The sequence below is a fragment of the Asterias rubens genome, chromosome 11, assembly GCF_902459465.1.
Source record: "Asterias rubens chromosome 11, eAstRub1.3, whole genome shotgun sequence".
NCBI lineage: Eukaryota > Metazoa > Echinodermata > Asteroidea > Forcipulatida > Asteriidae > Asterias > Asterias rubens.
The window spans coordinates 6,248,263-6,275,202 of NC_047072.1; the positions used below are offsets into that span (position 1 = coordinate 6,248,263).

Below are 26,940 nucleotides of genomic sequence, written 5' to 3' on the forward strand. Positions count from 1 at the left end.
TCTGACAAAGTCAGCTGAGTAATTAGGAGTTTATAGGAACACTGTCACATCAGCAGATATAACTAGTGTGCCTGAATTTAAATACTTTGTGGTTTCAGAAATGTGGACAAAGTTCATATTATGTCACCAATCTTGTACCCAGCTACCAACATGCGTTCTGTGTGTTTCCCCTATGGGTTATTATTTTAAACACATAAACCATTAACTACAGGTACAGCACTGGTTACAAGAATAATATAAATAATAGAAATTACAAACAAAAAAATGGCAAGATGTTGGCCAAACCTTGTATTGAAGGCAATGAAGTTTGGGGCTTGATGGTGAAGATGATCTATCTTGTAAAAGTGTAAGTTTAAGATAAGAATTAAAATAAAAAGGCGAATTTGTCAATATTACATTGGTGTTCCAAAGTTTTTGACTTGTATTGAAACAGATCTGGCAAGCACCAGTTTTAAAGATACATACATTGTAAGACGGGTTGAACCTGTAAGAAAACCTGCTCTTTAAATTTGTACTGAACTAACAAATATTTTAAAGTTTGTTTTTACTTTTGCTAAAAGTGTTACTATGGCTGTAGATCGGTGCATAAAAAAAAAACAGTTCTATAAAATTTGTGTATTTTTCGATAATGGGTTTTGGTAACTTTTTAACGAGTATTTTGCCTTAAAATATCAAATTATTACAAATCTTTTTGGCCTTTTACTTTGGAGAATATCATAATCAATAACAGACTGAACTTTATGTTAATTCAACAAAAAAAAAGATAAAAAAATAATCCTACCTAGAGTAACCAAACCAATGCTGTACCACTAATCTTATTGACCACATGCTTACAAATAGAATGATCTCAAGCATTGCAAGGCGTTTCCTGTTTTTTTTTTGTGGCATTTTGTACCAGAAACATAAAAGCAAGAATTCTACAAAAATCAACAGCTACAAAAAATTGTGAGTTGCTCCCCTTTTACCAAAACAAATAAAAACCAACATCATTTTTTCGTAAATGAAAGATTTTTAAAAAAAATTCCCTTTTTAAGCTGTGTACACTTTTTGTGTCGGCATGAATCGTATGCTCAAAGCTCATTTGTAAACATGTGGACACAAGTCTTTATAATTATAAGCCAGCCCCTCACACCAATTGCTTTCAAGTATAAGTGTACTTCTTTTTTTTCAATCAGCTTTCAAATGTATCACTTTCTGGGAAAACTTCAGTATAAATTGACTTTTCGCAACCACTTTGAGGTATCTTTAAAAAAAAAAAAAAATTGTACAGGTAAATATTTTGCTCCTTATTTAGTACTTTTGACTCGTATTAATTTTTGGTCAACCATCACAGTTCGTGCTAACTTTTTTAAGGGGTAGCCTTGTTCGTGCACATTGCTAATTTAATTTGTCATACTTTAGGGTTGAATTTTAAAATTTGTTGAAAATCTCTTTTTAGGAGATTGCAGCAAAACTGCCAAAATGTTCTCTCCACAACTTAAATCATTTATTGTATTTTCAAAAATCAGGACAATTTTTCCTGCAATGCATCTTCTTCAACTTAACCTTTTAGTACTTTTTTTGTGAGGGGCTGTTAAAATTTCTACAAAGTAAATAATTCAAAATGATCCCGTTCAATTCCTCCAGATGAATGTCCATACTCCACGGTCGAAAGGTTATCTATGAATGTGCTTCATTTCCGCACAAGAGCAAAGTCTTTCATATCATGGTGTCACTCAAGTGTTCCATTAATGTATGACGTATACTTAGCCTCAAGAAAGTCAAGCAGTCATTTACTGATCATTAGTTTAGTCAAAGAAGCATTCCATGCTTTTAACACTGTTGGCTGAAAAGATGATGAACATTGGCAGGATTTCCAAGAGTCTTTGCAGAAACCACCTCCTCCTCAGACAAGTTAATGAACAAAATCCTCAATTCAGTGTTTGTCTGCAGTGTCAAGAAATGTTCCAGCATGGAAGGTGTTAAACGCAGGTCTAAAGTCCATCAACAGTTTGTCTTGAACAGCGGCATTGTGTCTCAAAGTCTTGTATCCATGGCTTGATTGAAGTCCAAGTCTTCGCAGTCTCTGTAGAAGGGGTGTCACTGTAGCATTGCATCTCAAATTTTTGTTGACGTGATGGGTAGATCTCTTATGCCTCATGACGTTTTGTAGTCATCCATTTCCCTGGGTTGTAACAACGTGCAGTACTTCATGGCGAGTATTAACAACGCTGGATGAAGAGACACCAAAGAGCTCTACATTAGTTAGTCACCTTGTAGTCACCCATTTCCCGGGTATTAACAACACGCAGTAGTTCATGGCGAACATTTCTTTCTTTCTCCTTCCTCTTCTACAAGTGAAATCTTTGGAAGAGCATCTTGGGAAGAGCATCTTGGAAAGAGCATCTTGGGAAGAGCATCTTGGGAAGAGCATCTTGGGAAGAGCATCTTGGGAAGAGCATCTTGGGAAGAGCATCTTGGGAAGAGCATCTTGGGAGGAGAGACTCCGATCCAAGCTGATGGCTTTAGTTCTCACTCTCAGAGATCGTCAGATACATGTACATAATGCTAGGCTGTGCTGGAATCTGAGTAAAAAACAAAGCAAACAAAAACACATGAAACGACTACAAACCTACAAAGGGTGTACATCACATTGTAGGTAAGTGCTGTTTAATCCAATAATGTAGGGTAGACCGTGTCCGAAACGGCGACTTTGGCTACAGCTACAGCTACAGCTGGATCAGCGCGTCTGCCAGTGTTGACGAATAGGCAGACACGATCTAGCCGTAGCTGTAGCCGAAGTCACAGTTTCGGACACAGCCATACAATGTAACAGTTCGCTCAAGTCCAGGGCTCGCATTTTACACTGGACCACAGGCCTGAGGCCTGTAATTTAAGTGTCGGGTCAGTACTCAAGACGGGGACATCTTGTGCCGGCTAGACAAGCTGGAATTGAACACTTTGCAGACAATCAGTCCTTCTGTGTGCAAAAAAGCACGCCTGAATAGGTGTGTGATTTACTATTGGTCATGTTATATCATTATCGATCAAAACTAAAGTCAAACAAATCTAACCTGGATTTTATCATACCGTATTGGTGGAAGACTTGACGTAGGGACTGTAGTTTTTACAAGTCCGCAAGTAACTTGACCATATACCATGTACATGCAGATCTTCTTGCAGTAGATGTGTAGACTGTCAATGGATGCATCTTCCAAACGAGTAGAGCTGTCAATGAATGCATGTAAGGAAGACACGAAATAGGCCCTTAAAAGGTCAGTTCCTCAAACTAGCGTTAGCAAGAGACATGAATAGAGAGGTGTTCATTACGCTCTGTGGTCTTTGTGGTTTCTGAGATTTTAGTTTGTAAATGCTTTACCCAGGCCTGATACTTCACAGATGCATCGAAGGCGATCGCCTACGTGCCCCATGGTCAATTGGTCATTAGCCTTTTTGAGGTCTGGCGGACGCAATAGGCGTGCACTGTTTAATTTGGGTGTATTGACACACATTTACCCACACCTACATGTAATAGTGTTGTAGCATTGTGTCCACCATATCTCAAAAAGGCTTATGCCTTGGTCCCCTTGGATTTTGAAATATTCGCATACAGCTACATTGTACGTGTACATACGTACTACTACGTTTCAAAAACGAAGCATACAGCACAGGCCTGTATGCTTCGTTTTTTAACCTAGACCCCATCTTTGATTAACTGTGCACACGCGAAAAGCTATCACTGATAAAGTTGCATACCAGCAGGGAGATATTTAGGATTATTCTGTACCCCCCCCCCCCCCCCCCCCCATTTATTTATATAACGGATATCGGAATAATCAATTGGTGGAAGGAAAAATAAGTCATATTCCCCATCCCAAAATGACATTGTCCACGCCCCCCCCCCCCCTACATGTAAAGTCCCCCATGATGTATGTTGTTGTTGTTCCAGGGGCCTAAAAATGCAGCATTACACTGACTTACAATCTGTGTGTGTCCCGGCCCACAGCAAGCACAGTTGCGTCAGCCAAAATGGCAAAATTTCATAAATAAAACATTTGTTTACTTAAAATTTTACTCTCTTACCATGTATGGAAATCACATAAACGTCTCTGTTGTCATAATAATGAGCTGCACTTTCGTACTCGTAGAAAAACTTCAATCATTTTGTGTCAATTTTGTGTCAAGTGCGTTCAAGTGCGGCGCCATTAACATCACTTATTTTAGACGCATGAGGGCGGTATTCTACTTTGTGAATAGTTTTCTGCAACTACACCGGGCGATCGAGGACCGAAGATACACTAAGTTTATTTTTTTTATAAACAAAAAAGTAATATTATTATATTTATTGGTCGGATAACTTTAAAGTTGCTCATTAGGATTAAAGAAAAACTTCCATCGTGCTGCCGCTTCTTTTAGGAGTGGACCCTGAGTAAAAAATATGAATAAGTATAGCAATAGGGCGGCTTTATTTTCTGTCTTACACCTGTTAGTTTTTTCCTGTATTCTTAATGTCTGTCTGGTTTTTTTTGGTCTGTCTGTTCATAGGCTGGGGAACCAAAGCTGTGCTTCTCCCCGGACCTAGATGTTGCCTTTTTGTTTAAAGTTTCACCTTTTATTATATTTTATATTTACATTAATTTTGTCCATATTTCTCTGGATTATACACTATTTGCAACATTGAATAAACCTATCTATCTATCTAATGCAAATTATGAATTTTCCCCCCAGTTTTGTTCATGTCCCCAAAATATGGATGAATTATTAATCATTGCTTAAAAAAAATGTGCACTATGCATTATAAATTTACGTATTATTTTGACTGGAAATAATATACATTTTCAAAGAACAAATTGTGCGCAACCTGTTTTGCTATTGCATCTATATTTATATAAAGGCTGTTGTTTCAAATACATGGATGATACCTTACAAACATTAATGTAGTCCTACCTTTGATTAATTTATATGTTTTTTTCCCCAAAATAAAACAAGCTTGAGATTTAAAAGTAACAAAAAATAATGATTCCGTGTGATTTTTTCGTTAAACTTACTGGATGGTCTGTTTGCCTCTGCGAAGCAGCCCCCGCATCCCTGCCCAAGGTGCTCGATGCCTAATAAATCAAATAAGCAATAATCAAACAAGGGCAATTTAATGAATTGTCACACTAAAACTATTTTGATTTGTTTGTTGAAGCAAAAAATCACAGTGACGTACTGATTATAGTTGAAAGTCCTATAGTCTTATAGTTGGCCCCCTATCCAAACTCTAGGTAAATTAAAGTGTGTTAACGAGAAACTTTGCATTACTTAATTATTTCCACAACTTATTTTGACCAAAATATTATTCTTCGTCAAAGGTACATTATTTTTTTCTTTGGTTGTGTTCAAATAAGTACTACTTGGCACGGTTAAAATGCCGATTGCTCTATATTTCGACACTGTTCCCTCGCTAGGGTAAGGATTAGGTTGGGTTGGTTATGATATACATTGTGTGTCCGAACTTGGGGTGTAATGTTGAAATTCCTTAAAGACACTGGACACTGTTGGTAATTACTCAAAATAATTATTAGCATACAAACTGACTTGGTAACGAGTAATGGGGAGAGGTTGATAGTATAAAACATTGTGAGGAACGGCTCCCTCTAAAGTAATGTAGTTTTCGAGAAAGAAGTTCTTTTCCACGAATTTGATTTCGATACCTCAGATTTAGAATTTGAGGTCTCGAAATCAAGCATCAGAAAGCACACAACTTTGTGTGACAAGGGTGTTTTTTCTTTCATTGTTATCTCGCAACTTCGATGACCAATTGAGCTGAAATTTTCACAGGTTTGTTATTTTATGCATAATTTATGCCAATTACCAACAATGTCCACTGTCTTTAATACAAAAAAAAATCTTTGCTGCTACATTTTTTTTTGTAGATTATCACTTTAAGAGGTATTATATTTTCCTCATAACAAGATCGTTATTTGGCTCGTTGCTTCCAGAACACACTTTGGTTATTAATTTTAATAATAATAATGGGTAAACATTTTTGGGGGAAAACACATTGTTCAAGGAATGATCCATATTGATCTGTTTGAGGGTGCCAGCGGGATCCTGAGCTGTTTCTAACAGACCTTTACCATGAGCAAGTTCGGGTGGCGACCATTTGTCAACCACTGGTCAATGTTCCATGGTTACCTATGCATTCAACACATCTGGGGTACCAGGCAAAATCAACCAATGGTCGACTATAGTCGAGTATAGTACCTCACTCGAACTTGCTCCATGCTGTCTCCATCTTGGTCATGTTCCTCGTACCGAATAACATTAGTTTGAACTTCCAGCCTCTGTTTGGTACATTGATATGAGAGAAATTCATAATGGCTGCACCGTGATGAAGGTCAATAGCTGTCTTCTAATTAAAGACATTGGACACTATTGTTAATTGTCAAAGACTACCCTTTACAGTTGGTGTATCTCAACATAATTTTATGCATAAAAAAAAAATGTGAAAGTTTTAGCTCAATCGATCGTCGAAGTTGCGAGATAATAATGAAAGAAAAACACCCATGTCACACGAAGTTGTGTGCTTTCAGATGCTTGATTTCGAGAACTCAAGTTCTAAATCTGAGGTCTCGAAATCAAATTCGTGGGAAATTACTTCTTTCTTGAAAACTACGCCACTTCAGGAAGGAGCCGTTTTTCACAATGTTTTATTCTATCAACCTCTCCCCATTACTCGTTACCAAGTAAGGTTTTATGATAATAATTATTTTGAGTAATTACCGATAGTGTCCACTGCCTTTAATAGTTCCCTTAAACTTAAGCCAATCTTACGCGTAGAATGTTTATAGGTTCTCGAGCCAATGCAGCGCGGTTGATACTAGGTTGACACTTTTAGAGAGCAGAAGGGGATGCCTTTTTTTTGTTTTAAGAAGGAGAGGGGGTATTCTTGCGAAGTTTCCAAAGTTTCCATTTGACTTCGTACAGGCCCATTTTTAGCACTTTTAAAACATTGAACATTGCATTTTACACTAATAAAGCTAAACTTGCGTTTTAAGCTCAAAAGACCAGAGTTGAAACTAATGGGGGCACCTTCCCGGGGATGGGGATAGTTAAGGCATGGCGGACCTCCGGTTAAAGACACTATTAGTAATTACTCGAAATGATTATTGTTAGCATAAAAACTTACTTTGTAATAATAGAGCTATTTAGTATAAAACATTGCGAGAAACGTCTCCCTCTGAAGTAACGCAGTTTTCGAGAAAGAAGTAATTTGTCAACTAAATTATTTGAATTTGATTTCGAGACCTCAGAATTAAATTTTGAGGTTCCGAAATCAAGCATCTGAAAGCACACAACTTTGTGTGACAGTGTTTTGTTTTTTCTTTCCATAATTATCTCGCAACTTGACGACCAATTTTGGTTAAAATTTTCACAGGTTTGTTATTTTGTGCATTATGTTGAGATACACCAAGTGAAAAGGCTGGTCTTTGAAAATTACCAATAGTGTCCAGTGTCTTTAAAGGCATCAATTGAGGGTTCAATGAGTGCTCCAGACAAAATGACATTAATCTCTATGACGCCTGAATCAGAAACACAGATAGCTCTGGTATATGAAATACCAGAAAAAAGTTACCACGCAACATTCCACGAAGCTTACAATGTTTTAACTTCTGCTACACTTGCTTAGCCATAGAAATTTGTTAAGCAGTATTTGTTGCTGATCAACTTTATGATATTGGGCCCTGGTTATTGGATCATTTCCTTTCAGACTAAATCGTTTGTTTTATAAAGCGTGTAGGCCTTTAAAGGCAGTGGCACTATTGGTAATTGTCAAAGACTAGCCTTCACAGTTGGTGTATCTCAACATAAGCATAAAATAACAAACCTGCGATAATTTGAGCTCAATCGGTCATTGAACTTGGGAGATAATAATGAAATAAAAAAACACCCTTGTCACACGAAGTTGTGTGCGTTTGGTTGATTTCGAGACCTCAAGTTCTAAATCTGAGGTCTCGAAATCAAATTCGTGGAAAATTATGTCTTTCTCTAAAACTATGGCACTTTAGAGGGAGCCGTTTCTCACAATGTTTTATACCATCAACCTCTCCTCATTACTCGTCACAGTAAGGTTTTATGGCAACAATTATTTTGAGTAATTACCAATAGTGTCCACTGCCTTTAAACTTTTAACAGAACGGTGAAAAAAAATAAAGAAGTTTGTTCAAAAATTCACCCAAATATAAAAACAAAATGTAGGTTTTCATTATTTTCAAAACAAGCAATCTGCAAAGGTTACACCAGGGAAATCTGATGAGCGATTACACTCCATCAAGTTTATTTATGTAGGATTTGAAACTGTGCATGGTGGAGATAAGATATAAAAGAGTTTGCGGTAACACCATGCTGTATGGTGTTACCGCAAACTCTTCCATATCTTTAGTTTATTCATAATTATGTGTTTTGTTATTTTTGTGTGGGGGAGGAGGGAGGGAGGACATTTTTAAAAAAAATTTTATTTTGTGGAAAACAAATATATAGCAAAGGATATCCTTTGGTAATAGTTATTGTCAAAGACCAGTCTTCTCACTTGATGTATCTCAACACGTACATTTAGACCTACACGTCATGCCCAAGATAACAAACTTGGAAAATTTGAACTCATTATTGGTAGTAGTTGAAGTTGCGAGATAATAATAGAAGAAAAAACACCCTTGTCACACTAAGTTGTGTGCTTTCAGATGCTTGATTTGAGACCTCAAATTCTAATTCGGAGGATTCAAAATCAAATTCGTGGAAAATTAATTACTTCTTTCTCGAAAACTACTTTACTTCAGATGGAGCTGTTTCTCACAATTATGTTATACTATCAACAGCTCCCATTACGCGTTACCAAGTAAGGTTTTATGTTAATAATTATTTTGAGTAATTACCAATAATGCCCGGCTACTGCCTTTAAAGGATTTGGGTACTTTTTTTTTAAAATGTCCATAGATTTACATTAAACTTACAGGGTTTGAAGATAATGATAGTGGAAAGCTACCCTTCAAACGAGGTGCTGTAGTTTTTGAGAAATGAGTAAAACAATGTCATGAAAAAAACGTTTGTAAATGCTTAAAATAATTTTCGTCATACGAGACAAAAATTATTTTCATGGCATTGTTTTACTCATTTCACAAAAACTACAGCACCTCAGCACGTAATATTTTCAGGGAAGCTTTCTACTATCATTATCTTCAAACTGTGTAAGTTTAGTGTAAATCTGTGGACATTGTGTTTTTTGTCCTACAAAAGTTACATAGACCCATTAAGGGAAAAATGTTGATTTGACCTGTCCCCCCAGCATGTTGGATGACGATGGAGCCAGAAAGAGAGGGGCAGGGTCCATTGAAACCAGATGTCGACTCTGCAAACGTTCTGGCTTCAAAATATCCCTTTTTCTCTACAACCTTTTTTGCTCTGAGGTAAAACAAAAAATAATGGTCTTCCCGAAACACTAGACTAAAATCACAAAGAAAGCAACAGTTCACATTCATTCCTTTTTAAAATAATTTAGTAATCTATAATTTAATCAGGAACAACCTGTGAAAGCAAACATGAAACTCTAAAGGAAATAAAAAGACAATTCTTAAAAACTGTAAAGGCTACATAAAGAAAACACATCTCACAAAATCAGCATTATACTAACTTTTGGCACAAAAGAGGAACTATTTCGGGAAATAATATTGTCATAAATAAATGAATAATTTTCTTTGGTAATTATGAAAATTAACTGTAGAATGATTGTTTGTAATTTAAATGTAGCTATTGAAGAAAAACCTTTTAATATGCATCCAAAGCATAGAAAGAAAACACAAACAAGCAAAAGCAAAACATAAAAGTTAAACTTGTACAAGTACTAAATTTATAAATACTGTAGTTTTAAGTGATGTGTATGTATTTAAAGACAGTGGACACTATTGATAATTGTCAAAGATTAGTCTTCTCACTTGGTGTATCTCAACATACACATAAAATAACAAGCCTGTGAAAATTTGAGCTCAATCGGTCGTTGAAGTTGCGAGATAATAATGAAAGAAAAAAACGACCTTGTCACACGATGCTTGATTTCGAGAACTCAAATTCTAAATCTGAGGTCTTAAAATCAAAATCGTAGAAAATTACTTCTTTTCTCGAAAACTACATCACTTCAGAGGGAACCGTTTTCCACAATGTTTTAAACCATCAACCTCTCCCCATTACTCGTCACCAAGAAAGGTTTTATGCTAATATTATTTTGAGTAATTACCAATAGTGTCCACTGCCTTTAAGTGATGTGTATGTATTTAAAGAATTGTGACAGCAGCTTTTGATCTAAACATAAAAGTTCAACTTGTACAAGTACTTTCAATTTATCAACACTGTAGTTTGAAGTGATGAACATGTATCTCAAGAAATCTGACAGCAACCTTTGATCTGAATTTGAAAATAACAGTTCAAAAGCAGCCAGGTCGACTTTTTCATTAATGTTAATGCAGTACATTGTAGGCCTACATCCTTGGAGAAAAATAATTGGAATACCAGTGTAGCAGTTTTCAAATCCCCACTGTACATATATCTTGGAAATTTTCAGCAAGGCAAAGCAACAGACACTTCCATGACAAAACAGCCTAACTGGAAAATCAAACTTGGGGAAAAGCAAGTGAAATGAGCTGTTTTGCTACAAAAACAGAATGAAAGTGTAAAAAGAGGCCAAGATAGAACATGTCATATTACATGTATTCTCATCCATACACAATTTTTAAATTGGGAAAAGCGCAGTCAATTAACCAAAAACTCATCTAGATACCTTGTCAATACCATACTTTTAACCTTAAAGACAGTGGACACTATTGGTAATTGTCAAAGACCAGTCTTCTCACTTGGTGTATCTCAACATATGCATAAAATAACAAACCTGTGAACATTTGAGCTTGATTGGTCGTCGGAGTTGCGAGATAACTATGAAAGAAAATAACACTCTTGTCACACCAAGTCGTGTGCTTTCAGATGCTTGATTTCCAGACCTCAAATTCTAAACTTGAGGTCTCGAAATCAAATTCGTGGAAAATTACTTCTTTCTCGAAAACTTTGTCACTTCAGAAGGAGCTGTTTATCACAATGTTTTATACTATCAACCTCTCACCATTACTCATTACCAAATGAGATTTTATGCTGATAATTATTTTGAGTAATTACCAATAGTGTCCACTGCCTTTAAAGGAACACGTTGCCTTTGATCGGCCGAGTTGGTCTTTGAAAAGCACTTGCAACCGTTTGCTATGGAATGCATATAATGGTTAGATGGATAATTTAAAAGTAGAATATAAAAGTCCACACGAACATGCATCCAAATTGAATGGGTTTACTTTACTTTGCGAACAAACACAGTGAGCCATTTTATAGAGTTCAAAGTTTCGAATTCCACAAAATGGCTGACCGTGTTTGTTCGCGACTTACATGTAAAAGGAAAACCTCGCAATAATGAAGCATGTTTGTGGTGTACAAGTATACTAACCTGTATGTACACTCTTGAGTTTTGCACACATTCAAAGTTCTCTATCTCAACAAAATCAGTAAGCAAAATTAATCACAAGTCATAACTTGTGCTTAGAGGCTTTAAAGGCACTGGACAATCTTGGTAATTCCTAAAAATAATAGTTGGCATAATAACAAATAACTTGGTAAAGAGCAATGGAGAACTGTTGATAGTATAACACATTGTGAGAAACGGCTCCCCCTGAAGTAACATTACGTAGTTTTTGAGTTCTAAAGAGGGAATTTGTTCCCCAAATAATGACAAGGCTCAAAAATGTATTATTATTTGTTTATTTCAACATTATGGTAATTAACTATAACTCATAAAATAAATAAAGATGCTCAACTGACTATTACATTGGTTCAAACTGCAAATTGATCAACTGGCCCTGTGGTACACTGAAGGTGAAAGAAATTAATTGAAATAATGTATCTAAGAAAAAGGATACACTTTTTATGTTAAGTACATACATGTGTAGGGGTACGTACCTATGTAATGCCTACATTGTGTGTAGCTATGAAAAAGTTCGCGGTAACACCATGTGCATGTAATGACTATCTCTAATGAGTTGGGGGTGGTTCTGAAAAGAACCATTGGTTTCAACTTGTACAACCTTTCAGAACCAACACCAACTCATTAGAGATAGCCAAACAATACCACAAACCTTTCTATTGACCCCTTGCACGCGTATCACACGCGGCGACCAATGCCACGCTCACCATGTTGGTGGGCAGTTAGGTTGACGTGTATTAACGCCGCGTCGCCTAAAATGCTCACTTTACTGCATAACGCGCAGCATAGAGTTATATATATCAAAACCCACAGTGAAATTGCCCACCAGTATGGCGCTTTCAAGATTTTTCTGCTGATGACGTCCGGTGAAATGGGTCAATATCGTATTTCCACCATGCAAACTTTCAAATCTTACATTGTAGATGTCACTCTAGTACTTCCAACAATCTACCATATTACTAAAAAATATGAGCCTGACTGTGTACATAATACCTTATCGGTAAGTCTATCTTTACATATCCCTGTAGATGTACAAAAAATTACCAACTCGACTGTATTTAACTTTTGTGGGTAGAGACGTCCACCGTTCTTGCTCTATGGTGTAACTAGTGCCGTTGGTTGGCTATTTTATCAAGTTTATAGATGAGAGCCCCCCCCCCTAAAAAAACCTAAACAACAACAACAACAACAACATAGTTTGATTCCCATGTCCCATGAGTAGTACAAATAATGAATATTGATTCATATCATATCCATGATGATCAAAGTATTGACTACAGCCTAATCACCATGTTAACAAGCACTGAAGCATAGGCTGCCCTTAGCAATGTACCCTTAGCAACAGCTGTGCAGCGTCTTAAATGGCCGTACATGCGCATCATAAGACCACAACACCCTACTCTATGGTGAGCAGTCTTGGCAGTGGCATGACTCAGCACCAGAGGGATCAATTTTAAAGGTAGCTGTACAGCTGTACAGGGGTGGATTTCACAAAAAGTTAAGACTAGTCACATCTCAACTTACAATACATGTACACGTAGGGGGACTTGTACTCAACCTAACTTAGCACTAGCCATACCTTTTTAAAGGATTTGGATACTTTTTGTAACACAAAACCCGTGTCCACAGATTTACACTAAACTTACACCGTTTGAAGACAATGATAGTAGAAAGCGTACCTTAAAATATTAGTTGCTGAGGTGCTGCAGTTTTTGAGAAATGAGTAAAACAATGCCATGAAAATACGTTTTTACATGCTAAAATAATTTTCGTCTCATAATCACCGAGACGAAAATTATTTTCATGACATTGTTTTACTCATTTCTCAAAAAACTACAGCACCTCAGCACGTAATATTTTCATGGAAGCTTTCTACAATCATTATCTTCAAACTGCGTAAGTTTAGTGTAAATCTGTCGACATTGTATTTTTTCTACAAAGAGTACATAAACCCTTTAATATCTCCTAGGACTGCAATCCTGGCTAAAAATAAAATGCTTGGGGCACCCATTCCCAATGCTACATAAAACCATTACATGTCCACTTCCCCCTGACAAGAAATATTCTCTCACCCATCCCTCCGCTCATGGTTGACTGTAACGCAGAAGACCGCGCAATCAAAACCAACATTAAAAGGGGGCAGGGGGCCCCAATGAGATATGGCCGGGATTGTAGCTCTAAGTTAGGACTAGTCTAGTCCTAACTCTTTGTGTAACAGTGTAATTGACCCCTTGGGTGGATTTCACAAAGAGTTAAGACTAGTCTTATCTTGAGTTAGGACGAGTTACTTGTCCTAACTTAGGACTAGCCATATGTTTTTAATATCTCCTAGGACTATGTCCTAAGTTAGCACTAGTCCTAACTCTTTGAGAAATCGACCCCCCGGAAACCTTTGGAATAAATCTGGTCCTTTGAGACACCAATGATTGAATCATGCCAAATATTTAAGAGTTTAGAATCTGTAGCCATACCAGTCTGTGTATCTATAAATCTGTGCCGTTTCCAGAGCCTTGGCTAGGTTCTTGGATTTCCTCGATTGTTGAGCGAGCTGTTTGCTGATGCTGGCATTAGATCTCTTTAGGGAACGCTCTTTGCGGAGTTGATCATTTTTCGACCTCACCCATCTAAAGAAAATACAGAAAATGAATTTTGTTTGTTTTAAAATAATGCGGAATTCATAAAATTTACAAATTTTAAAAATCCATTAATCTGGGCCCAATTTCACAGAACCGCTTATAAGCTCATGTAGCTAACCAAAAACAATAGACCGATCCATTACGCTCCACTCTACTGCGTATTGACCAATCACGACCCATTGCGCAACCAAAAGTCTGACAAAATAAGGTCCGACATGCGTGCGCGTATGCTTGGCACGCTCGGCAGAGTTGTTCAGAATGGCTTGGAGAGGCTGAAGTGTTCTTGCTCACACGTGCACCGTGGGTGGAGCCTAATTGATCGATCTATTCTGATGACAAGAGTAAGGTTTAGTAGATGTTAAGTTTGCATCGGGGATAAAGAATATGTTTTACCCATATACACCGATTTGTGTTAGCACTGTCTACTTTGTACTTTCCCCGCTTGAACCAATGACCTTAGCAATTCTAGAGCACTGTCTCGCCAACTAGACCTGTAAGATTGCCTGGTAGCTATTGGCAAAATAAGCTAGTGGCAGAATAAGGTTAGTAGTCAAAACACCTTATCATTTGTACCATCTGGTTTTGGTATCCTGCTTTTTCTGCTTAGCAAACAAATTTTAAGGAATATTCTCTGCTTAAAGACACTGGACACCTTTGGTAACTGTCAAAAACCAGTCTTCTTACTTGGTGTATCTCAACATATGTGAAAATTTGAACTTAATTGGTCGTCGAAGTTGCGAGATAATCAGGAAGAAAAAAACACTCTTGTCACTGGAAGTCGTGTGCTTTCAGATGCTTTATTTCAGGACCTCAAAGTCTAATTTTGAGATCTTGAAATCAAATTAGTGAAAAATTACTTCTTTCTTCAAAAACTACATTACTTCAGAGGGAGCTGTTTCTCTCGATGATTTAAATACTATCAACAGCTCCCCGTTGCTCGATACCAAGAAAGTTTTGATGCCAACAATTATTTTTAATAATTACCAATAGTGTCCCATGTCTTCAAGCAGCTCTATGAACTTGAGCCCAGTGCTTCCTAGTGCTGTGTGAACTACTTACTGTTTGAAGGCCTGGTCACAATCTTTGCGGTCGCGTATATAGAACCCGTTGACCTTCTCCTGCTCTGCTTGTTTCCGGAGTTTTCTCTCTCGCTTGGCCTGGCTCTGCTTCATCTGAAGCCAGTCCTGATAGTTGTCATCGGTGTTGCCCTGATCCTGTAGAAAAAAATTAGTAAATATAATAATTATTATTAATGGTCTATTTCTATTTCAACAATATCGATTACACAGACGCTTGTATTAAACAAATCTGAAATATTGTTGTTACTGTACAAAAGGTAGTTAATAAGATAAAAAAAGCAGAAATATTCTAAACAAACCCCAAAGATAAAAGAGCAAAATAAGACCCAGAATAACACCAGAAGACAAACTTATCAAAGTGCTGTCCATTATCAGATCAGGACAACATTGCACAAGGAAAACAGTAAAAAAAAAACCAAGACAACAAAAACACAAGCTATTGTTTGTTGATAAGATTAAACCAGGGATGGAATAAGGCGAATCTTGTAACGGTTTAGTGTGACATTTAATAGATGACCACTGGTCAGAATTTCTTAAAAGTTACTATTAATGAGGAAGCCAATTACTGTTAATGCTGGAGTTCAACAATGACTTGCACATTGAACAATCCACAAAGTTTCTTAACTCCAAGCATAAAGCCTCAAGCTGCTTGCTCAATCACTGGGGCTGATTATACCTTCTCTGCCCTTACAGGTTTCCATTTATACACCTGGGTTAAGAGAAGCAATTTGTGGTAAAGCGTCATGACTGGGATTTAAACCCACAGTCCGATAAACAACCAATAGAACTTGAGACCGATTTATTAGTCAGCATGGCCATGACACGCCATGATGTTGTCTGTTGATGCAAACACAGACTAAATCATTGAAATAGAATTTATCTTGAAAACATGTACCTTCTCTCCGCCATGCCTCTTCTGGTCTTTCTCAGACTGCCTCCTCTGCTTCTGACTGTCTTGTTTGTTCTGCAGCCACGCCTGGAAGGCACTCTCTGCCTCCTCTTGTTTCTTGCGTTGCTCTTCCTCAGCGGCTTTCCTCTCCTCCTGCTCCTTCTGCATTCTCGCTCTCAGCTGCTCTTTCTTGTGTTCCTTCTGCTCTGGTGTCAAGCCGTACTTACTGTGCCCGGTGTAAGTCACTGACCATGACGTGGTGGACTCTCTCTGCGTGCGCGCTGACTGGATCCGTCGGGGTGGAAGCTGCGTCCGATGCAGCCCTGTGTTGTCTGTCGCCGTCGATGGACGAGGCTTAGATGGAGGCGTTGGCTGTAGCTGGTTTGTCGTCTCGTGAGGTGTGGTTTCTTCTGGGATGGGGGCGTCACCGTGGCCGTTCGGGGTAACCGGATCTTTTTTACGTTGATCGGTCTCGTCTGGTAATACTTCAAGTCCCATAGACTGTCTCTCATCATAGCTGAGGTCTTTAACGTTGATTAATTCAAACTTACCATCCCTCTCGATCAGTATCTTCTCATCAGGCCCTCTTGGGCTTTGTCCGTTACTCTTTGAGCTTCTCTGATTGTCACTGTCTTTTGTTTCAATTTCAGATGCTTTTTCCTCATCGTCCAGTGTTAGCTTCGCGACCTCAATGTCATTTGGATCTGTGACGACTTCTGAGGATGGTGCTGCTTCACTGTCTACATTTTCACTTGCGGTGTTATCATTCTCGACATCCGGTTCCGTTTCAAAATCCTCCTCATCGTCATGAAACTCGACCGCGATAACCTTCTCACTGAACGTTACCTTACGATCTGTCCTCTCTGGGATCTCTCCCTCTGCCCTGAGCTGCTCGTTTAACTCTCGAACTCGGCTGGCGATGTCGTACTCCGGCGGATCGTCCATCGGCAGGAAACCCTCATCCTTCAGCTTCTGTAACTCCAACTCAAGGAGCTTCTGCTCGTCCGACAACTCATCATCTGAGGCTGTTTCATGTTCATATTCTTCGTTCCCAATGACCGTTTCATGTCTCTCTGTGCTTTCCTCGTTCAATGGATACTGTGACGCTGGCTCTTCTCGTCTGGACTCTGATCTGGAATAACGTTCATCCTGACCTCCTTCCTGCAAAGAATTGTAGAAATAAAGTACCGGTAAATGAAAATAGCGATCGGCATCATCTTTTTCAAACAGTAATGAGGGTCTTTGCTGTTAAAATGTCTGTTCATAGATACAAGGAGTAAATATTCTCAATTTAGGAAGTACATGTTATGAAAAGACACCTTTTGGTAATAAAACCCGTTACAGAACTCATTTGAGGATCTTTAACCAGAAGAAAACATCAAGAGAATTATTTCATTGGTTAAGGACTACATGTATACGGTCGTTAATGAAGTTTGCAATGATTTTAGGTGCATTTTGAAGCTCCTGGAAAATATAATTGTTTTTATTTTAAAAACGGTGTGTACAACATTGTACATGTAAGATTAAAAATATGTTCACAGGGCTAGTAAAATGAGTTTTATCTTGCTAGATCTCAAAGTTTTGGTTGGAAAAATGTCTTTTATTTGACCCCCTAGGTCAGCAGTTCTGGTAATGAGTTGGGTCTGTCTGTAAATGAGATGAAAATGCTACATGTAAGTAGGATTTGAAACTTTGCATGGTGGAAATACGATATGGAAAGGTTTGCGGTAACACCATGTAATGACTATCTCTAGTGAGTTGGGGTGGTTCTGAAAAGAAACGTTGAGTTGAAACCAACGGTTCCTTTTCAGAACCACCCCAACTCACTAGAGATAGTCATTACATGGTGTTACCGCAAACCTTTCCATAATGCTACATGTACAAACGGACCCTGTGGGTGTGCACACAAGAGGAAAATGGTGATTAAAAGTGCACAAGTTGGCAGTAAGCAGAGTCATGAAAGTGGGCCCTGGTCTTTGACAATTACCAACAGGTTTTCCTGCTTAAGCCGGTTTGGCTACATTTTTCTAGAACGTAGCGAAAAAGAGTTTTATGTGATGGGGGCTTCACCTGTGAGTCCGTAGCCGTGTCCTCAGTTTCTCCATCTCTCATCAGTAAATCTATCTCTTTATCGATTGAGCTCATGGAATCAGTTCGTTCCATATCATGTTGGGCAGGCTCATTCGCAGTCTCCACCCCTGCCATTGCGGCTGAAGATCCGGTGTGTTTGCGTCAAGATACACTCTAATAATTGGTTCAATCCTTCAGAAAATCATAAACCTGGAGAGGGGAAATGATTAAAGAACACTTTATTCAACACACATTACTACCGTTTTAATCTAATCATTGGATTTTGGACCACTTTTTAACTGTAATGATACGATCAACTTCATTACAAACCTAGTTTTCGGATCCAAACTTTGGTGGCACTGGTTTTCAATGCTGCATGGGGTGTGCACAGGGCCGGGAAGGGGGGGGGGGGTAGGGTTAAGGTAAGATTAGGGTTAGGGTTAGGCATGTTTAATGTTAGGGTTAGGATTTACAGGAAATTCGTGTAAACATGTCAGTAACAGAGTAACAGAGTAACAAAGAATAGTTCCCAGACGCACGCGTGTCCATATATATGTTTCAAGTTCACAAAGCGCGGATTGGGTATCTTTTCTTTCTAGGACGAATGTGTGCAGATAGTTATACACGTTTGTCCTGGGAAAAAAATGGTTGCACGGTCGGGGGACAATCAGCATATCGGCATTAGCGATAAAAGAGCGGTAGTTGAGAAAATTCACACTCAAAATTCATTTGATTTTTACTCAAAACCTGTGATACCTATTTGAACAATTCCAAGTGTAGGGCTATCCGCAACTTCTGAAGAAGCATTAGATCGATAAGTTTCATGATACAGATCATGCTTTTCAACATGTTCAAAGAAGCGAAAGATTTTGATATCACTATCAGAGTCAGACGTGCTGGGGCCAAGGATACGGCTAGTTCATCCTAGTTACTCCACAGTGAGTTACAGTACGAAAATCCCACAGTAGCCTACGGTAGGTGTCAGGACACTTCATACCATTGCACCACAGGCAGACTGGATAACTTTCCGTATGGCGCCACCACTTTTTCACTCATAATCATAGTCATTTTTACAAACCAAAAGGGGATAAATTTAAAATTAGATACTATTATAATATTAATTATTATTTCATATCGAATGAAAAAGTGGTGGCGCCATACGGAAACCTTTCCGGCAGACTTATTACCATGTTATTGTTAACAATAACAGTAACTAATCACTCACTTTTCACAGCAGTCTCACTTGACTTAGCGTTGACACCTGGCATTATGATTATTCGCGTTCTAAAGACTCCAGATCTGATCATCTGTCACTTTTGTCAGTCATCTAAAAAAACATGTCATGGAAATCCACTTTTCTCCCAATTTCCGTGTCAATTTAGATACCCAATCTGTATTCTTTGAATAGTCGGCATCAGCGATGGTTCATATATAAGCACAAGAAAGGAGATCCGGTGCATTAAACGTTAGTCATAATGGTTTATTGTTTATTTAATGACTTTTCTTTGCACACAAATCGATACGTGTTTTGGCCGAGCACCATTGGCAACGCCATAACGTAATTGAGTGGCTCAGACTGGTACCCAGTTCGCAAAGTACAAGCAATAATTTTAGGTGAGTCTAGGTTTCAGATTTGTATAGGACGCCCTCTGTTGATTTCAGGTCGGAGGATTTTTGTGGGCGGGACGAAAGGGGGTACGAAGGAGGTTGAAAAAGGGGGGGGGTCACGAATGTCCATGGTGATACTATAATAAATCCATCTAGGAAAGGTGCACCATTGCATGGGTAGGCGATAATAAGACCAGTGTTGGAGGCACTGGTGGTCGACACCGTTGTCAAAGATATCTCAACATAAATAACAAACCTGCCAGGTTTGTTGACGATTGAACTAATTCAAAATTATTTTGACCGTCAAAAAGTTGTGAGAGAAGACAAAAACCTTGTCATGCAATGTTGTGCTTAAGGTGCTTAAAATCGGGTCTCGAATTCAATTCAAATAATTTCAGCAAGAAATTTCTTTCTCAAAAACTATACTTACACCATTCAGAGGGATCGCCGTTTCCCCCAATCAGTGAATTTAATAACCTTCCTTCCGGCCCAAGGCATGTGGTGAACCGTATGATGTTCTTTATACAGTTAAATAACCCATATAATAATAATTATCGGCAAATTGCCCCGCATGCATGCGCATGGCAGGAAATAGCAAAATAATGGCATGAAGGAGGATGATTAAAAACAGGTGCTTTGAGAAGAAGTTTGTACACAGCAGTTATGGGGGGGGGGGGGGGGGGGGGGTCCTAGAGAGGGAAAGGGAGGCATGTTGTCCGAATTGCGGCTCCCTGCATGCATGCGGCTCTACTACGGATAGATTTCCTTGATCTTGATCTTGATGATAATGTAGGAATCGATAAACTTCAACTGGAGCAATTCTCATTGACACCTTCCGTATCAACGTGCTTTAATTATGTACTTAGCAACAGTCGTAGCCGTAGCCGCCACCATACGGCCTCGCTGGACTAGCTAGGCAATGTGGTGGGGAGGGGAGGGGAGGGAGGGGGGGGGGCCGCCGCTTTTTAATTTTTTTGTGTAAAATGCGAAATTAAGTTCCAACTACAGAGGGCGGTATATCATCAACAAATGTGGCAAGAAAGAAGATCGTGATCGTTCGTTGTTGGACGCCCCAAATTCTTCCTCTTCATTTCAGGTATTAAAATGAATTTTTTTACCTTTTGCAAAATGATCCTATTTTCTTGAGTATAACTTATGTTTTTTCCACTGTCCGTGCTCTTTTAATTACGCTCTCCCGAGTTGTACTTGGTGACGAAACAAATCATTGAAAATTGTTCAACAACCACTTCATGAATTCATGATTTTGGTTTGGTCATTCGGTGGGATGATAAATGCACACGATGGACTACGTTTTATAAGCATGGATGGAGGACAGTCACAATTCGCCGGTCTCATCACGGTCAATGTTTTGACTTTGGGTTGATCAACCGGGCCACAGTGGAAAGGGAATAGCTTTGCCAACCCAATGCAGTTTGCAAGAATTGAAGAATGTGAACTTTATAACAATATTTACGAAACAACAAACGAAGTGTGACAGTGAGTCTGATGTTTCAATCCAGGTGTTTAATGCAAAATGCAAGGCCATTTTTATTTTTTGAAAATCTAAAGTAAATCCTAAACAAAACTAAGGGACATTTCTGAACACTGGGCACTAAATACATTTATGGCCAGTTTAATTCCATGCCTGACATCATACGGTCTATTTTGCAAACTCGAGCGAGTCCCGTATCAATTGTTGTGTTCGTTGTATATCATTGTCATAAAAGAGCATTAAACTAGATTTATTGCTCCATGATATTATTCATTACTATCTGCACCTAGAGGAATCCTACACCCAGTATACATGGGCTCTGTACTAAATTTTTACTAAATACATTTTTGTTCAAAAATGCAAATGGGAAGTTTTTTTTGTAATTTATAGTACAGGGGGGGGGGGGAGGGGAGAGCCCCTGAAGTCTGCATTTGTGTTTGGGCTTCTATGGGATGTCCATTTTGATTGTATGTGAAAGCATTTTTGTTCTTCATGCAGGAACAATGAGAATTGTGTTGAAGCTGCATAGTGAAGGAATCTACATTGAGCACAGCTTATCCTCTACGAAGACAAGATCAACTCTACTAAGATGTTGACACGTAGATCCTTTCAATCTCTAAGATGTATCGCAGCAACCATCGTCATCGTCTTCTTGATCGGCTGCTTTCTAGCCATCGGGAGAATCACAAAAGAAGAATCCAAACAGGACGAGCAATTCAAAGTGCACCAAGCCGCTCTGAAGGACAGTTTGAAAATACAACAGCAAGCAATTGAACTCAAAGATAAACTCAAAGCATTCGAAGAAGCCAGAATTGACCGAAAACATGACCAACACATGGACAACAATAATATTATCTTTCCGATTCCAAAGCTGGAAAACAAACTACCGCCCGTTCCAGGAATCAAGCCCTTACCCGATGCCAAACTGAACAAGTTTAACATTAGCGCAGTACCCCTCCCAAATTATAATGTCCACATTTTCTACTATCCATGGTACGGTAATCCGAAATTCGACGGGAGGTATGTTCACTGGAACCACGACAGACTCAAGCACTGGGATAAAAAGATCGCCAGCAAGTTTTCGACGGAGGGACACGTACCACCGGATGATGTCGGTGCTAGTTTCTACCCAGCGCTTGGCAGTTACAGTTCCAGGGATCCCTACGTGATTGATCAACATATGCAACAGATGAGAATAGCTGGAACCGGTGAGAGTGAAAATCAGTGAACCAGTTGTTTTCAAAGACACTGGTTGTGTTTGAAACTTACTTTTGCAGGCCTCAAAATAAACATCGGCACCCACAGCAATAAACCATTTGCATGTTCGATTTGAATATTGTCTGGTACAATGATGTGCTTGATCACAAATTACCACTTAATTTAATTTCTCAGACTATTGAAGATAGTTGCTTTGTCACATTATTAGGGGCAGGTTTTGGGTAGTCTTGGTGCAAGACGTTTCTCGTTTTTCTTTCACACACAGCGCGGCCAACTCGCCAACAGCACCCGCACCGACTCACCTGACTTATTCCACTAACTGCCCAGTGGACTAAGCCAGGTGAGTCAGTGCGGACGATTATGGTGAGTTGGCCGCGCTGTGCGTGAAAGAAAAACGAGAAACGTCTTGCACCAAGACTAGCTTTTGGGTTGTAAAGTAAGACACTGTGAACACCCATACACAATTCTGAATGGCACAATGGTACATGTACACTGGGGTCTGCTGATTTGGAGGTTGCTATGCAAATTCTTGCCTTGAATCATTTGACATTTATAGCAACTGTCTGAGGCCTAGTCTGAGGAATTCAAATTTGAGGAATTCAAATTTAATTGGGTAGTCTTGATGCAAGTCGTTTCTCAAATTTAATTGGTAGGCCTATGCCCTACATTGCAACTATAAACTTGTACACTAGACAACACAGTCAAGTCACTCTAAAGTTCATTATTACATAGACTGTATCGCGATTCCCACTGGCTGACCTTGCTAAAGGGCACTGTGGGGAAGAAAAGTGGTCTACATGTACTTGTTCAAAGCCCCCTTTTCCTTCCCACATTGCCTTTTGGCTATTTAGCAAAATCAGCAAGGAAGATTGGGAAAGAGGTCTATTAGGATAAGCGGTTTTAAGTTTATGATATGAAAACTTCAAGAATTTTTATCAGAAAAGTTGTTAGGTTAAAAATCTGGCCCTAAGTTTCTAGTGTCAGCTTTTACAATATTCCGCTTGTTGTTGCATTTAATTCTAGAGCAACTGACACTACTGTTTTTATGAAGTATTTGTCTGAATTCCTACAACATGCAGGTGTGCTTGTGTTGTCATGGTACCCACCAAACAAATACGACGACGCTGGTTTGCCAAGTGATGACCTGGTTCCCCTGCTACTGAACGCCTGCCATAAATATGACCTCAAGGTAAGTTTAATGGCTTCGTCTCAACGGAAGACTTTTTGTGATGCTAGGAGCAAGTTCGCGTCCGCACATTAAGTTGACTACTGACCAGCAAACGTACATGTGCGCATTGATGCACTCACTCGAACGACTCTTGTGGAAGTCTAGTCAACCATTGGTACCACGTTATTCAACACTCCATCGCCTTCCTCGTTTTTCATTGTGTCACTGGTTCCCATCTGCGCTATACACAGGTTAGCATGGAACATGGTCACGGGACCACTGACTGAGGAAACCATGGGTCGAGCTGGTTCCAAAATGATGTTCAACCAATGGTCGACAAGTCTGGTTTCGAGTAATAATAGTTGACCTTTTAACCATGGTGCACACTTGAACTTGCTCAAGGTGGCAGCAGACTTACCAGTGTAGTTCTAAGAAAATGTGCACATGCTCAGAATTAAAAGCAATGGAAATTGATCTGGTAATTCTGCCATCTAGTGTTCCAACGTCTTGCATTGAGGGGTTAGTTTAACGCCCCTTTTTCTGTTTCTGTTCATTGACCCTTGGAGAAAAAAAAATGTTGTCGGTTACTGCTGCCGTGTCTTGGGGGAATTAAAACCAGAAAAAACACTAATGCTTACGCCTGCGTCTCCAATCAGGGTCTTGAGCATGGTCTTGGTGGGTCTTCCGGGGCCGCGCCTGCTGTGAGTGGGCTCGCACATGATGACTTATTGGCTGGTAGCTCTTTGTGGCGCGGTAGGAAGTGACCAGCAAGGTGCAACCGGCGCTCCTCGATCTTCTCACTCGGTGAGAAATCGACAGAGCTTTATACAAATTAAGTTTACCAATTATAATTTGGTGATTGCTTTTTAAAATTTGATTACAGCTGGCGTTTCATAGTGAGCCGTACAAGAACCGAACAGAGTTGACCTTCCTGAACGATCTAAGGTACATCGTTGACACATATGGGAACCACCCTGCCTTGTACAAGTACCACCACAAAGGCGTAGACTTACCCCTTGTGTACCTCTATGACTCCTACCTAACGAGCCCACGAGCCTGGGCTCGAATCCTCAAGAAGAACACCCCAATGAGCATCCGCAACACCAACTATGACGCCGTAATCATAGGGTTATTTGTGGAGCAAAAACATAACACTGAGTTATTCACAGGCGGCTTCGATGGGTTTTACACGTACTTCGCGTCGAACCTGTTCACGTTCGGGTCCCACTGGAACAACTGGAAGTTTCTGTCCACCACAGCGAAGCGCAACTCCATGATTTTCATCCCGAGCGTTGGACCGGGTTACGACGACGTAGCAGTCCGACCCTGGAACGCCAAGAACACGCAGGAACGCCGAAACGGGGAATACTACAAAAATGCCTTCACGGCGGCCATGAACTACAGTCCCCCTATTATTTCCATTACATCATTTAACGAGTGGCACGAGGGGACGCAGATTGAGAGCGCTGTCCCCAAACACACCGGGAAGGTCAAATATTTGGACTATCGACCAAATAAATCCAACTACTATTTGGATTTAACTAGACAACTAGTGGATAAGTTTTCCGGTTGGAAACGGTAGTATTTATGGAACCTTTTTGTTATGTGCCCTGTGTGTTGTTAAAGCAGCAACCAAAGTCTGTTTTCATTATACTATAAGGTAACCAGACTATTTTGCACTTCTTGATTATAGGGACTTTGTAACTTACTTTTATCAGTTATTTATTTGTATCAAGCATAAGCCCCTATGTCACACAAGGCAATTTACGGGCAACCAGTGCCAGGCAGCGGCTATGAACTAAATGCATTCACATTTAAAGACCCTGGACACTATTGGTAAGTGTCAAAGACCAGTCTTCTCACTTGGTATATCTCAACATATGCATAAAATAACAAACCTGTGAAAATTTGAGCTCAATTGGTCGTCGAAGTTGCGAGATAATAATGAAAGAAAAAACACCTTGTCACTTGAAGTTGTGTGCTTTCAGATGCTCGATTTCGCGAGCTCAAATTCTAAACTTGAGGTCTCGAAATCAAATTCATGGAAAATGACTTCTTTCTCAAAAACTAAGTCACTTCAGAGGGAGCTGTTTCTCACAGTGTTTTATACTATCAACCTCTCCCCATTACTTGTAACCAAGAAAGGTTTTATGCTAATAATTATTTTGAGTAATTACCAATAGTGTCCAATGCCTTTCAATGTTTACATATTGTTATCCTTAAGACACTGTTTTGAAAAATTACTCATGTGCTAACAAAGTGGTCCTGTAGCATGCACTGTAGTTGGTCGACTCCGAGTTGCCTGCAACAGTTGCCTCATGTGACTAGGCCTCTAGATTTGACGGTTTTTTTTCTCTGGTTTTCAGGTTCACTTTCATTGTTATTCCTTCATCTTTACCATTGTTCTCACTCTACCATCAAGTTTTCTTGAGGCAAAATTTCCCTCACTCAGTAGGTCCTTGTGACCATTTCCTCCAGGTTTCTATTTGACATGACGTACAAAGTCTTTCAGGCATGCAACTTTTCCTCGGATCAGCTGATTTCCTCTTTTTTTAATCTCAGTTTTACCGTTCAAAATTGAAAATTACTACACAAAATCATTGAAATTTTGTTATTTCCTCTTTTTTGGCGAAGTTACAGTTGCATGCCTGAAAACTTGATGTAACTTAACATAATAATAATATGCATAAGATAACAAATCTGTGAACATTTTAACTCAATTGGTCATCAAGGTGCAAAAGAATAATGAAAGAAAAACATCCTTGTTGCACAATGTGTGTGCTTTCAGATGCCTAAAGGACAAGTCTTTTACTATTTGAGTGACAAATTACCTCTTTCTCAAGACCTACGTTAATCAGAGGAAGCCATTTCTCACAGTGTTTTATACTATCAACAGCTCTCCATTGCTCGTTACCAAGTAAGTTTTTTTGCTATCAATTATTTTGAGTATTTAACAAAAGTGCCCAGTGCCTTTAAACATCTTAAAGCATATTATTTGTATTTAGTGAGATCCATTATCACACCAGGAGGAGACCTTAATTTTCAGAGTTTTGATTTGAATTACATTTTTATTATTTTATTTTTTGTGGATTCGAACCCACACTAAAATAAATGAACCCCCACCCTCAACCTGTGTTACTGCCTCCTAGGATGCACCACTGCACCAATGTCACCATTTATCACTTGATTTTATATGACACATTTTATAACACAGTATCAATTTCGAAAGTATTAAGTATGTAATTAC

At 39.0% G+C, this 26,940-nt stretch overlaps 2 protein-coding genes across 2 annotated transcripts; one reads left to right on the forward strand and one right to left on the reverse strand.

The window, feature by feature from the left end:
* Positions 1-13,845: 13,845 nt before the first annotated feature.
* On the reverse strand, positions 13,846-19,749 carry LOC117296624 (coiled-coil domain-containing protein 181-like). The gene is made up of 5 exons (XM_033779646.1): positions 19,433-19,749; positions 18,208-18,417; positions 16,144-17,298; positions 15,229-15,383; positions 13,846-14,157 (listed from the first exon to the last, which is right to left on the reverse strand). Exons 2-5 carry the CDS (start codon positions 18,340-18,342, stop codon positions 13,986-13,988), a joined length of 1,617 nt encoding a protein of 538 aa, XP_033635537.1. The 5' UTR covers positions 18,343-18,417; positions 19,433-19,749; the 3' UTR covers positions 13,846-13,985.
* A 1,083-nt stretch (positions 19,750-20,832) lies between these two features.
* On the forward strand, positions 20,833-25,575 carry LOC117296646 (glycoprotein endo-alpha-1,2-mannosidase-like). The gene is made up of 4 exons (XM_033779669.1): positions 20,833-20,911; positions 21,806-22,515; positions 23,605-23,714; positions 24,577-25,575. Exons 2-4 carry the CDS (start codon positions 21,897-21,899, stop codon positions 25,273-25,275), a joined length of 1,428 nt encoding a protein of 475 aa, XP_033635560.1. The 5' UTR covers positions 20,833-20,911; positions 21,806-21,896; the 3' UTR covers positions 25,276-25,575.
* Positions 25,576-26,940: the final 1,365 nt, after the last annotated feature.

Coding starts and splice junctions, on each gene's coding strand:
- LOC117296646 (XM_033779669.1), top strand. CDS start 21,897: ATGTTGACACGTAGATCCTTTCAATCTCTAAGATGTATCGCAGCAACC. Junction 22,516..23,604: donor GATGAGAATAGCTGGAACCG/GTGAGAGTGAAA, acceptor TACAACATGCAG/GTGTGCTTGTGTTGTCATGG. Junction 23,715..24,576: donor GCCATAAATATGACCTCAAG/GTAAGTTTAATG, acceptor ATTTGATTACAG/CTGGCGTTTCATAGTGAGCC.
- LOC117296624 (XM_033779646.1), bottom strand. CDS start 18,342: ATGGCAGGGGTGGAGACTGCGAATGAGCCTGCCCAACATGATATGGAA. Junction 15,384..16,143: donor AGAGGCATGGCGGAGAGAAG/GTACATGTTTTC, acceptor TTTTTTCTACAG/GATCAGGGCAACACCGATGA. Junction 14,158..15,228: donor TGTGACCAGGCCTTCAAACA/GTAAGTAGTTCA, acceptor TATTTTCTTTAG/ATGGGTGAGGTCGAAAAATG.